General features: G+C 49.3%; 1 protein-coding gene across 1 annotated transcript in view; it reads left to right on the forward strand.

The window, feature by feature from the left end:
- The window catches only part of GRIK5 (glutamate ionotropic receptor kainate type subunit 5), an 89,754-nt gene that overhangs the window by 14,020 nt on the left and 61,639 nt on the right, over positions 1-14,095 (forward strand). Inside the window, exon 2 of the mRNA XM_056847513.1 lies at positions 12,213-12,348. Within this exon, the coding sequence (XP_056703491.1) occupies positions 12,264-12,348 (85 nt within the window). The 5' untranslated portion in view covers positions 12,213-12,263. The remainder of the gene's footprint in view (positions 1-12,212; positions 12,349-14,095) is intronic.

The raw sequence follows: 14,095 nt of genomic DNA on the forward strand, positions 1-14,095 counted from the left end.
CTGTCCCCAGTGACGGCCAGTCATGGGCAGAATGGGGGCTACAGTGCAGTTCCACAGAACTGGCTGTTGTGTGGTGTGAACTGAAGCACCATTAGGATGTATCCCAGAATCCTCGTTTTGTTTCTCACAGACAACTCCATCTGGGGAAGTGTTCCTCGAAGGTAGAAAGTTTGAAAGCTATGATTCTACCAAAAAGACAGGCGTATTCCTGAAGGGCTTATTGTCCGATTGATCGGAAGGTTTTTTTTTGAGGTGGGTGGGAAGTGAGCAACAAATAAAGAGAGGATTTCAACAATTCTTTATAAATAGCAAATAAACATGTCATAGTCCCTAATTCATTCCCACCTACTCACATTAAAAACAGGCCCCTGTGGGGTTTTTTTGGTGCTGTATCCTGCTTCTTCTCCGTTCCTAACTGAGCGTCTGTAATTTTGCCTCCCACAAAGCCCTAGTAATAATTCTTTCCCTTGTCCTTTCAGCTGCATTCTTCCTGAGGGCCGGATTATATATGCAGCCAAGTTAAGTGGTGACGTGGCTTGTGTTTATGTTTGAATATGAATTTGCCCACCTGCATGGTGGTGGATTGAATGTTTGAACAGTTCCTTCATTGAAAAAAAACACCTCTCTGCTAATAGAAAACTAGCTTCACAGGGAAAGTGAACTGTTCTCCTTGACACTGTACTTTTCTTTATGCAGGGAATCTCTCTCCTTTTTTTAAACAATTAAAATACACAGCTTGTTCTGCAGTTTACTCTGGTAAAATCTGGGGAAGGGGAGGAATCTTTGCCCCTTGCACCGGCAGAATTGGTGAGAGGGGGTGTCTTTGCAAGGCTGAATTAGGCTCCCAATAATACCCTCAATCTCCTGTTACCTGCCTAAGTGGAAATAATAATGGGCTTAAGGTTGAATGAGGACAAATTAAATATCGTAAAGTGTTTTGTGCATTAAGCGTGCCATATAAAAGTTTAATAAGTGGATACAGGAAGTTACAAAGTGGACCGGCTTGGCTTGGCTTCTCAACTGCACCTGTTTTTCACAGGGAAGAAGCTGGAGGGGTGTGTGTGTCTTTTTTTTTAACCCTGTAAGTGGGACTGTGGCTGCGCACTCCAGTTTGCTCCCAAATGTGACTGTACATTAAGAGTGTATGAAAGATTGTATGCAGAGAGGGACCCTAATATTTCTTATGCCAATTTTTTTCCCCATGGGAGGGCTCTTGTGCTTTTTAAACACTTGCTTAGCCATCGAAAATTAGCAAGCTCATCTTAGTAACCTGTTGATAAATTTTTTTGCCTACCCCACAGCTGCAAAAAGCATAGGAGCCCTGCCAGGAAAAACAAACAAACAAACAAACAGGTTGGCAAGCTCAGCCATTCAACAATTTTTCCCTTTGAGGCAACTTTGAAAGATGTGGGAACCCTGACCCTGGAAAATCTGGCCTTCCTTCCTTCCTTGTAGCCTGATGTTGGATCTCTCTTGGGGAGACTTTGTGGAAGATTTTTACAGCACTTTAAACTGTAGGTTTGTCTTGTTAAAAAAGGATTTGAAGTGCTGTAATTTTAAATACCCTTTAAGTCCTGTCTTCTCAAGTTCCATCCCAGTGGAAACTCCTGAGGTCAAGAAAATAAACAATTGAGCTCACCTGACCCCAAACAAAACAGAAAGTCCAATTTGGTCTACTATCCACCCCCCCACCCCCAATTCTACACACATGAACCTGCCTTATACTGGATCAGACCCTTGGTCCATCAAAGTCAGCATTGTCTACTCTGACTGGCAGCGGCTCTCCAGGGTCTCAGGCAGGGGTCTTTCACATCACCTACTTGCCTAGCCCCTTTAACTGAAGATACTGGGGACCGAACCTGGGACCTTCTGCAAGCCAAGCAGATGTTCCACCACTGAGCCATGGCCCCTCCCCAAATAATAGTAATAGTATGTATTATCCTACATCTGGGTTCCCCAACATGGTGCTCGTGGGTGCCATGGTGCCCGCCAACACCTCTCTTGGCGCCCACCAAGTGTTTTTTAGAAATGGGGGGGGGCAAATGGGGCTTTTGCCCAGCGGGGCCATTGGAGATCATTGGCCATTGGAGATCTGATCTAAACAGTTTGTAATAACCACAGTGTAGGTTTTATTCTCTCACTCTTTCCCAGTGTATTTTAAACAATCATTCCTCTTGTCTTCCGCCCTTGGGCTTCCTCTGGGTGTGTGTGTGTGCGTGTGTGCGTGGGTGTGGGTGTGGTTGGCCCACCACCCTATGTGAGGGTTCCAAAGGTGCCCACAGGCTCAAAAAGCTTGGGGACCCATGGTCTACATGGTTCTCCTATCCCTTTTTTATCCTCACAACAATCCTGTGAGGTTAGCCTGAAAGAGAAAAAGAGAGAGAGAAAGTGTGTTTGGCCCAAGGTCACCCCACGAGCTTCCTGGTAGAGTGGGGATTTGAACCTGGGTCTCTTGAGTCTAAGCACTATACCACACTGCCAAATCTGTGTCTTTGGGCAAGGGGATGATTTCTGTCAGAGCTGACCTGCTGCAAACCCTTACCTCAGTTGCCTTTTAGCTTATTTCCCCCCTCCCCCACTGGACCTGGCTGCCAATTTTTCCACAGGCCCCCAGAGCCATGCCCTTTAACAACAATGTGGTGTGCAGACATTGGCAGGTGATGATGTTTTTTCTTTACGCTGTGAAAATTCTCACTCCTGATTCCTGCAGACCTCGGCCGCTCCCACGAAAGGCGCAAAAAACAAGCCCGGCTGTCGCGCTCTAGCTTTGCTTCCCACCCGCTCCTCTGGCCAGTTGGCAACCTTAATGCCTTTAATGGCACCACCGTGTCCCTCTAAATTAGGGTGGCCAAACTGGCACCTGAGGACTGTGGTGTTTTTCTCTCCCCCTTTCAAGCCACTGCTGTGGCGGGTGAGGGCCGGAGGAGGCAGCCTTGGAGGGGTGGGAGTGGGAGGTCACGCCACGGCTGAGGTGGGGGCAGTTTGGTCCGTGGCTGCCTTGCCAGGTCCTGAGTGGGCGGGCGTGGGGGGCCCTGGGCACGCAAGACACGCCTGACTGGTCCTTGTGCTGACAGAGTCGCCCTTCTGCCCCAGCTGCCGTTTCTCCCCTCAGACAAAGCCACGTGGGGCCCCTCCCCCCTCGCCTGCCACGTGTGGCCGCAGCCACTGATGGGGCCGTGGGTCCCACGCCTCGCTGCTCACGCCAAAGGGAAAAACAGTCTCTGGGGTGCCACCCTGGCAACCCAGCTCTGGGAATGTGGGAATGTCATTCTTTGTTTATTAGCCTTGCTTCTGTGACTTGGTCCTCGCCCTGAGGCGCAGAAATTGAGCCGTTGAGGCTTTTCCTGAGCAGGAGTACTAAATTTCTGTAGGCATACCGGGTGGTGGGGGGGGGTAGGGGTAGGGGGTAAAACCAGGCAAAGACCACCAGCTGCCCGTTGGCTTAGCTGGTCTGGGAAGCGGAATCCTGGGCTAGATCAGCAGCACCCAGACTTATAAACCTCACCGAAAATGGAGGATTTTTTGTCTCAGACTCAGTGATTGTCTTTGTGGTGCAGATGATTCTGAGTGATTTCAAGATAGGGTTGCCAACTTTGTGTATCCCTTGTGGAACGGTTACGTTTGCAATGACTCCTGTTTATTCTAACTATATCCTCTATAGATTTTAAGTCATGTGGACTATTGCATTTGCGAATGGATATAGTTATAAGATTTATCCCTAAGGGGAAGAAATGAATTTTTGAACCTTGTGTATACCTTTTGAACTGCATGAATTGAATGGAACTGATGAAGAATGAAACTATCGTCTTCCTTTCATAATAGTCTTTTACACATCTGCTGAGTTCTTGTGACCAGCTATTGGAATCTTCTTGGATCTATGTACCCTTATGGACTATTGAAAAAAATACATTTATACATACCTTTGTGGATTATTGAAATACTATTGTATATAGTTGTATGTTTGTCCTTTTCCACTATTGTATGTATTGATTACACTTTGATGTTTCACTCATTTGTGTTGTATTAATTATAGCCTAAGATTCCTGCACTACTTTCCTCATCTTTGATATTAGTGCAGAGATGTTGAGTTTGGTTTGCTCAATAACCTCCAGGTAGTAGCTGGAGATCTTCTGCTATTACAGCTGATCTCCAGGCGATGGAGATCAGTTCCCTGGAGAAAATGGCCGCTTTGGCAATTGGACTCTTTGGCATTGAAGCCACTCCCATCCCCAAACCCCGCCCTCCTTGGGCTCTGCCCCCAAAACCTCCCACCGGTGGCGAAGAGGCACCTGGCAACCCTATTTCCACCTTTGCCTCTCAAGAACAGAAAGCGTGCCTGAGAAAAAACAGCACACTCTCCCCTCTTTGTGATGCTGGTAAATCAGTAATGTCAGAAAAGCCGTCTCTCAAGGAAGCTTTTCCACCATGACTGATCTCCTCCTCGGCGAACTGCCCTAAAAGCTTCGGAGGAAACCCAGGGGTTGGTGAAACACCGTTGGGAAGACACCTCTGGCCTCTCTGAAATGGGGCTTGATACACTCAGGCGGTTCTGTCTTCGGGGAGGGACCAGGCTTGAGATTCTGTCTGGGGACACCTAAATCTCTGCCAGCCCAATGGTCGGATGACCGGACTTGAGACAGAAAAACTGGTATTGTCCCTGAGTGCTTCCCTGAGGGAGGTCAGGAGGGCCACCGAAGCAGTAGCCTCATAGGTCAGAGCTGGCAAAAATGCCGAGCGCGATGGCGGTGAAGGGATTTGTGTGAAGGGTGCCTCGTGGCCACCCTGAGGAGGCCCCATCGTCTTTTCTTTGTGGACCCCCCCCCTTTCTCTGCTTCAACGCACGTCTCCTCATCCCCCGGAGTCGAGAGGGAGAGGAATGTGTCTGTTGCAGTTTGAACCTAGATGCAAATATTTCTTCAAATGTGCCGAGAATGTGAACGGTGTTCATGAAATTCAATGAGGAGGCATTTGGCATGAAATATTCTGTTAAGCAGTTCCTGAGAATAGAATCCAAGAATTCAATCTGTCGGGAAGAGTTGCTCCCAATGCAATAAGGGGCCCTTGTAACTTGCAAGTGAGTAGATGGTATCTGGGACAGAGGTCGGGTAGTGCGACAGGAGTACTAATATGAACTATAAATAGGGTGGCCAACAGGCTTGGAGAAAAATGTCCTTTCCCCTTTAGTAGAGGCTTAATAGGATGTTATTTTCTGCATTCTGTAAAAAGTGTCGCCTGTCCACAGCCACATATTAAGCCTCTATTAAACAGACATGACATTTTTCTTCAGGGCAGTTGACTAAAAGTTTTAGATGATCCATATATTACTGTATCCCTAGGGTATTGTCAAGGGAAGTAAAGAAGGGCTTTTAATGTTTTTTTTTTTTTTTTTGAAAAGAGATGCCAGGGGTTTGGGCCCCCCATTCCAATCTTGCTGCAGTTATTCTGCAGAGGGAAAGACACTCGGTACATGCTCAGATTAACTTTTCTTTCCAAATCAGTTTAAGAGACAGACTTGGTAATGGCCTCAGTTAGGAAATGGATGCGGTTATAGTAATGGAGGTTGGGTCTACAGAATTAGCGAAGGGCTTTGTTTTGCTGTGGAAGAATTCCTAAGGACTGTGGCTGGAACAAATGCACATTTGTTGAGCTTACCCCGCCCACCCCCAACAAACCCACCCCCTACTGAATGCCTTGTGGACATTATTTGCAGTTTGTCCTCATGAGACAAACATACAGATCCTGATGCACCCACTCATATTTTGCCCCAGCAGGGGGTTAATAGCAGCCTGGTGAGGTCATTTCAGGTCAGGAAGGTGGTGGTGGTGGGAGAGGTTCAAACTTGCTCCCGCCTTCCCTGAAACATAACCCCAGCCTGAATCAAGGTCCTCTATGCCAGGTGTTTAAAAGAAAAGAAAAATCCTGGGGGCTCCGTATATGGAATTTTCAGCCTTTTGCCTGGTTTGACCTGAAGAGTAGAATTTATTTGTGTGGGCTTGAAAAGGGAGCTTCCAGTTTGTGTCTAGTAGTAATAGTACTCTAGGGCTCCAACCTGCATTTCCTGTTTGCCATCTTTAGAAATCTCTGTTTGGAGAGGGGGGGAAGGGGCAGCCAGGTTAGGTAGGGCTGTAGAGCAGCAGATGGCTGTGCCTAGCAACGGCGGGCATCCTTGTTAGCAGCTTCCTGTCGCTCGGCAACAGTTGCCACGTGGTAGAAGAGAGCAGATTCCCTCATTAAGCTAACCAAGGCTCTGTACTTCCCCACAGAGGTGCTGGCAGAGAGCCCTCCTCCCCGCTACATTTTGGGAATGCCCCCCCTTCTGGGTTCTAGGAGTGCCAAGGCAGTATGTCCTTCGGGTATCCTCTGGGAGCTGTGCTTTAACATCCTAGATAAGTGGGGACCAGCTGTGATTTCTCATTTGTCATGAAGACACCCTCCGTGTATGTTCAGAGGCACTCCTCTTTCCAGCCAGTTGGCAAGTGTAGGAAATAAAAAACCCTGCAGTCAAGAGGCCTTGAGCTAAAAGTTTGTTGTGGGGCTGATGAAGGAAGCCTTTTGTTAAAACGAAGCCCTAATTTATTTGGGCAAGTGATCCAAATTATCTCACTGTTGTTTATCTAGCAGTGCAAAGAGAGCCAGTGTGGTATAGTGGTTAGGGTATCGGATCAGGATCTGCGAGACCCAGGGTCAAATCCCCGCTCTGCCATGGAAGTGTGCTTGGGTAGCCTTGGGCCAGAGTCACACACTCTCAGCCTACCTCACAGGGTGTTGTGAGGATAAAATGGAAGAGAGGAAAATGATATAAGCCACTTTGGGTCCCCTTTGGGAAGAAAGGTGGGGTAAAAAATGGAGTAAATAAGTAAAGCTCTAGTGCAGTTCCAAGGCCTGAAATTTGAGCTTCCCTATCTGGGCCAGCAATACCAAGATGCAAAGTGAATCACTTTGCTTTCAGAAAGAGGTTTTATGGGGGTGCGTTTTCCTACCCTGACCTGGATAGCCCAGGCCAGGGGTCAGCAAACTCATTAGTCAAAAGAGCCAAATATCAACAGTACAATGATTGAGATTTCTTTTGAGAGCCAAATTTCTTAAACTTAAACTATATAGGTAGGTACACTGTTTATTAACTTAATAAACGTTAATTAAAGTTTTAAGTCTTAATTAAACTATAGGTACACTGAATAAAACTTGATATCATACTTAATAGTGATCTTATTTATTGATAAAAATTAAATTGTAAGTCCCTGCCATTTCCCCCTCCCCGTCCTGAGTCCTTGTCTGGAGGCCTGGTCTACCGCCATTAAAGCCTATTGGTAGACTTGGCCTCCGGCTGAGTCCCATTAAGAGGCCAGGTCTACCCATTGGCTTTCTTGGCAGTAGACCTGGCCTCCGGAGGCCCATAGAAGCCAATTGGTAGACGTGGCCTCTGAAGGGGGACTTTTTCCCCTCCTCGGAGTCCAGGTCTATTGCCAAGAAAGCCAGTGGGTAGACATGGCCTCCCAATGGGACTCAGCCGGAGGCCAGGTCTACCAAAGGAAGCCTGCCCCACCCAACAGCTGATAGGCGGGGAGGGCCAGGAACCGCCGAGCCGCCCGCCCAGCAATCGCGCAGCTAGAGGGCAGGGGAGGCTTTAGCCTCCCAACCATTGAGGGCAAGGGAAAGGGGGACCCGGCCATTCTCCACGGTGGGGGGGGGGAAGACAGAGCACCCCCTCACCCTCTCTCTCTCTCTCTCTCAGGCACGCCGGCTCCGCAGCCTGGCTGCCGGCGCGAGTGGGCGCAAGAGCAGGGGCTCCGAACCAAGTTCGGAGAGCCGCACTCAACGGGCCAAAGAGCCACATGCGGCTCTGGAGCCGCAGTTTTGAGACCCCTGGCCCAGGCTAACCCAATCTCGGAATCTAAGCAGGATCAGCCCTGCTTAGTAGTTGGATGGGAGACTACCAGAGAAGTCCAGGATCAATATGCAGAGGCAGGCAATGGCAAACCACCTCTAAACATCTCTTACCTTGAAAACTCTATGGGGTCTCCATATAGGGTTGCCTGCTCCAGGTTGGGAAATACCTGGAAAGTTTGGAGGTGGAGCCTGAGGAGGGGAGGGTTTGGGAAGGGGAGAGACTTCAATGGGGTATAATGCCATAAAGTCCACCTTCCAAAGCGGCCATTTTCTCCAGGGGAACTGATCTCTGTCACCTGGAGGTCAGTTGTAATAGCAGAATATCTCCAGCCACCACCTGGAAGTTGGCAAACCTATCTCCGTAAGTCAGCTGGGACTTGACAGCAAAAATGAATACATAAAATTTCCTGCCTTCCCCAGACTCTGTTATAGAAAGCTCTGGCCTGGAGTGCCTGCATCATTTTGACCTTTGGGTACCAGGCGTAAAAAATACCTCCAGCTGCCTTTGTTGGTTCCCTCCACAGTATCCAGTACTTTTGAGGCACCTGGTTGGCCACTGTGTGAACAGACTGCTGGATTTGATGGGCCTTCGTCTGATCCAGAATGGCTTTTTGTATGTTCTTATGTTGCCCAGAAGGGAGGATTTCACAAGAAATTCTGCTTTTTCCCCCACAAGAAATTCAGTTTTTTTCTGTTGCAGTGCCACTGTGAAGAGCAAAGCTGCGCTTGGTTCTGGTATGACGGAGACAGAACCCTTGTGCAGCCTGTAAGGGCAAGAAAAGAGCCTTGATTTCCAGAAGGGGGCAACCTGATACCCCTGGGAAGCCTAAAAACAGACTGTTAGGGTTATATGTCTCTCTTGTTTACCTTCTGGCAATCAGGATTCAGAAACGTGCTATCTCTGAACACGGTTTGGCCTCACTTTTTAGAAACTTGCCACTATTTGGCTTGGCTGCCACGTTTTATCTATAGGAATCTCCCCCCCCCCACTTTCACCATGTGCTTTGGAGAATAACCCCTTGGCCAGCTTTTTCTGCCCACCTCCCAATACACTGATGACACCCCCTGCCTCCCCTGGCAAGGGGCAGGAGAGTATGACATAGTTTCCCCTTCAGTAAACCTCAGCCACCCCCGTTGCCTGTGGAATGGAGGCTGAGTGAAAATAAATATTAATGCTCAAGGTGAACGCGGCATAAGGACGGGGGAAATCTTGCTGACTCAGTTCAAAGGAGGACAGGCATCAAATGTAAAAAGTGGGGGAGGCTTGCCGGTCCCTCTGCAGCACCAGACACTGGAAGGATGCCCAGCGCTTGGGTGTGGCCACCGCGAGGGGGTGCTGTGCTGCAGAGAGCAAGTTGGCAGGGCCTCCCGTCCTCTGAGCTAAGGGGTGCCAAATGATGAGCGGCTACGGGCACAAGACGGGCTGAAGGGAAGGGCAGGAGGGTCAGAATGGCGCACGGCAGGAAAGTCTGTGGGGGAGCTGAGCCTAGGGATGCCAGCCTCCAGGTGGGACCTGGGGATCTCCTGGAGTTACAGCTAATCTCCAGACTACAGAGATTAGTTCCCCTGGAGAAAATGGACGCTTTGGAGGGTGGACTCTGTGTCATTGTACTCCTCTGAGGTCCCTGTCCTCCCCATGCTCCCCCACCAAATCTCTAGGAGTTTCACAACCTGCATCTGGCAGCCCTAACCCCACACCCCAACCGATATCCAGGGGGGACCTGGCAACCCTAGCCCCACATTTAGTTTCTGGAGGTGTGGGACTATTAGGGTTGCCAATCTCCAGGTACTAGCTGGAGATCTCCTGCTGTTACAACTGCTCTCCAACCGACACACATCAGTTCCCCCGGTGAAAATGGCCGCTTTGGCAATTGGACTTTATGGCATTGAAGTCCCTCCCCAAACCCCGCCCTCCACAGGCTCCGCACAAAACATCTCCAGGTATTTCCCAACCCAGAGCTGGCAACCCTTGGGACTATGCTTAGGAGGAAGTAATGGAGGGGAGTCTGCACTGTTGGGGGTTGTTGGGCAAGGATTGGGGATTGCAGGTAGTTGAAACTGCTAATGGGGGAGGGTGATGAAGACAGTACTTGGGGGCAGACTTGGGGAAGGTGACTATTGGCAAGGTATATGCAATCACAGATTGGTATCAGGATTTGTGGGGCATCACGTGAGACATCTCTGGCACGCCTGGGGATGGGGGGAAGGGAACTACCATTCCACCACTGAGAGTTTGCCATTTTCTCCTTCCTTCTCCCTTTTCCTGCTCTAGCGCAAAAAGAGTCTCACCAACAGACAGGGGCCATGGATTGGGTTGCCAGCTCCAGGTTGGGAAATACCTGGAGATTTTTTTGGGGGGGGTAAGATCCTGAAGAGTGTGGGATTTGGGGAGGGACCTCAATGCCAATTGCCAAAGTGGCCATTTTCTCCAGGGGAACTGATCTCTGTCACCTGGAGATCAGTTGTAATAGCAGGAGATCTCCAGCCACCACCTGGAGGTTGGCAACCTTAATTGTGGATTAGAAGGACCAGTGGAGGAAGAGGGTAGGAAGATCAGGGCTTGCCACTTCCTTGCACCTGAATGTATCCATTCTGTGGCTGGTGAATTACCATTCACCAAAAGAGCCACATTTACTTCCATCCCTGGCATGAGGACTGCACCACAGGGAACCAACTACCAACTGCAAGCATGGCTGGGCATGGGCCTTGCTAGGGCCAGGAAGATTTAGGGTGTTGGAACAGGTGGGCTGGTGCACAATGTCACTTCTGGCGAAAAATCCAAAGTGACACCGTGATGTCGGGGCTGATGCTCTAGGATTTGCTCTGTGGTTAAATCATAAGGTTTCATGTGAATCCTAGAGTGTCACCCTGATGGCATGGGGTCACTTCTTCTTCTTCTTTTTTTTTTTTTTTTTTGCAGAAGTGAGGTTAGAACATAAGAAAAGCCGTGCTGGATCAGACCAAGGCCTATCAAATCCAGCAGTCTGTTCACACGGTGGCCAACCAGCTGCCTCCAGGAAGCCCAAAAACAAGATCACTGCAGTAGCATCCTACCTGTGTTTCACAGCACCTAATGAGCATGTTCCTCTGATACTTTAGAGAATAGATATGCATCATGAGCAGTATTCATTTTGAGTAGTAGCCATGGATAGCCCTCTCCTCCATGAACATGTCCACTCCCCTCATAAAGCCTTCTAAGTTGGCAGTCATCACCACATCCTGGGGCAGGGAGTTTCACAATTCCACTATGCGTTGTGTGAAGAAATACTTCCTTTTATCAGTTTTGAATCTCTCACCCTCCAGCTTCAGAAGATGACCCCGCGTTGTGGTATTATGGGAGAGGGAGAAAAACTCCCTGTCCACTCTCTCCATACCATGCATAATTTTATAGACCTCTGTCATGTCTCCCCTTAGCTGCTGGTTGTACACCCACATGATGCCTTTCCCCCTGCTAGCTTTTGAAGCGCTGGCATGGAGCATGGGGGGAATTCCTGGGAAGTCTCCTGCTATAGGAGGGTCCTGCCCCTCCCCCGGCCTTGCCCACTTTCCTGCAACACATTGGGGAAGGTGCCACATTGGGGAACAGTGGTCTGAAGATCCACAGGTGGCACATCAGAGAGCCATACATGGCTGTTGAGGAAAAAGAGGAAGAGTAGGACTTGGTTTTTATATGTCGACTTTCTCTACCTTTTAAGGAGAATCAAACTGCTTTGGAGGGTGGACTCTATGGCATTATACCCTGCGAATTATACCCTGCTAAGGCCCCTCCCCTCCCAAAACCCCTTTCTCCCCAGACTTCACCCCATATCTCCAGGAATTTTTCAACCCAGAGTTGGCAGTGCTAGAGCAAGGGCCTTTTCCATCATGGCTCCGACTCTATGGAACGGGTTCCCTGAAGAGGTGAGGTGGGGGGGCCCTCTGTAGGGTTAGGGTAGAGATCTTCAAGAGGCGCTGCAAGCCCTGACTATGTGCCAGTGTGGTGTAGTGGTTAAGAGCAGTGGTTTGGGGTGGTGGACTCTAATCTGGAGAGCTGGGTTTGATTCCCCACTCCTCCACATGAGTGGCGGACCCTAATCTTGTGAACTGGGTGACCTTGGGCTAGTCACAGCTCTTTTAGAGCTCTCTCAGCCCCACCTACCTCACAAGGTGTCTGTCGTGGGGAGGGGAAGGGAAGTTGATTGTAAGCCAGTTTGATTCTTCCTTAAGTGGTAGAGAAAGTCGGCACATAAAAACCAAGAGGAAAGGCGGGAGAGAAACATTTTCATGAAATAAATAAATAAATAAATGGAGATCTCACGTGGGGCATTTCTGTCTCCCACCCACAGGTGGCAGCGCGGAGGCCACGGCCGAACTTTCTCCATGAGGAGGGGTAGAAGATGCCGGCTTTGCCCGCACTGCTGCTGCTGCTGATTCTTTGCTGCGCCCACGAGAGCGTCGAGGTGCTGTCTTCCCTGCGCATGGGTAAGAGGAGCTCTGTCGGGGGTGGGGTGGGTGGGGCTGAGCCGTGGGGCTGCTTGGTCAAGGTAGCAGAGCTAGGGGGCAGCAAGGAGCCAAGAGGTTTGGGATCAGGGTGACCCTGGAAGTGATGGATGGCCTCTGAGTGGCTGGGCCCAGCCTGCTTGGCAGCTCCATTAGTTATCCGCCCATCCAGATGGCAACAGAAGGAGGGCAGGTGGGGAGAATTCCCAAGCGTGGGGAGCAGAAATTGCTTTCTGTGGGGCACCTTAAAAGCCCTACAAAGAAAGTTAGAAAAAGGGTTGCTATTGATTGGGAGCACGAGGGTTACAAGATCCCAGGGGACCAGATCTCTGTGGGTGTCCCTGGAACTCAGCAAGGGGCAGCTGCAGAATAGTAGAAGCCTGCAAGTTCTAATTATGCATCTGGTGTTTGTGCTCTGATGTGGGGGTCGGGAGATGCGTAGAGGGACTGAGAGGGAATCCTTGCCAAAGGGGGGTGGGTTAGTGGCTCTCAGTAGCCCTGGCCATTGAAAGGTGAACTTGCAGGTGAACTCCTTGCAGGTGTGAGCAGGATCGACCAACGTGGGCTACCTTCTGACTAATTTCAGGCCTCTGTACCTTTAAATCTTCCAAAGCTGTGGTGGAAATTATTAAATATTTCCTCTGCTGCTGGGAAGGCTGCTTTTGCTGTCTTGTGTCCGTGGAAGGCGCTGAGATCACAGGGGCAAGCACCGCGGCTGCTGCAGGGCCGGCTGGCCTTCTTCTTGCTGCCTGAACGGGAGATGCGCCTGATGATCCTCTTTCCCTGTGCCACTCCGACTCGCACCGTAGCATCCTCTGCAGTTTCCAAAGAGGGGTTTGACTGACAGCTGGCATTGGGCTTGCCACCTCTGTTTACCAAGTTTTTTTTTTAACGGTGGAAGACTTCAGCAAGTGATTGGGCTTATTGCTGTGCTGTGAAATGCTTCCCTGGCTGATTTCTGCTGATTATGGTGAAGTTAAAAACAGTCATAAGAGCAGGCCAGGCCATCTTCTGCTGTTCAGTTGGCAACCCCTGCAGAGGTGGAAGCAGGTGCTACGGAGGCATTGAACGATCTAGGACACAGCTTTGTAAACTATGGCTCTAGAACCAGATGTGGCCCAATATGGAACTAAATATTTAAAAAAACAAAATAAAATGGTGGTGGTATATTAAAGGAGCAGGTGGAAGGCAGGTAAAGATTTTCGTGGGGCTAAAGGGCTTCTTGCCTTGACCTGGATAGCCCAGGCTAGCCCGATCTCATCAGATCTCAGAAGCTAAGCAGAATCAGCCCCGGTTAGTATTTGGATGGGAAACCACAGAGGAAGTCCAGAGTCACTATGCAGAGGAAGCCACCTCTGTTAGTCTCTTACCTTGAAAACCCCATAAGGGGTTGCCATAGGGCGCATGCGCGCGCACATACACACACACGGTTTCTCAGAGATGGTTTACAGAAAAGAAAATGATAAAGGTGAACAGTAGCCAGTAATCCAGGTGTGAATAATGCATAGATTTATACCAGGGCACTAAAATTGATTCCAGTGCATGAAGGGTCCTCCTGTGGTTTAATATCTTATTGTAAAACCTTGCGTATGCCAATTAATAACTCAAGAGGACCAGTATTATGCTTTTTTAAGATAACAATTATCAGTAACATTATGATGTATGTGTTAAATTGTGTGGCTGAGTTTTTCTTACGCTGGGTCTCTGTTGATCTCTTGTTCTGTATGTT

Source organism: Euleptes europaea, chromosome 3, assembly GCF_029931775.1.
Source record: "Euleptes europaea isolate rEulEur1 chromosome 3, rEulEur1.hap1, whole genome shotgun sequence".
Classification (NCBI taxonomy): Eukaryota; Metazoa; Chordata; class Lepidosauria; order Squamata; family Sphaerodactylidae; genus Euleptes; species Euleptes europaea.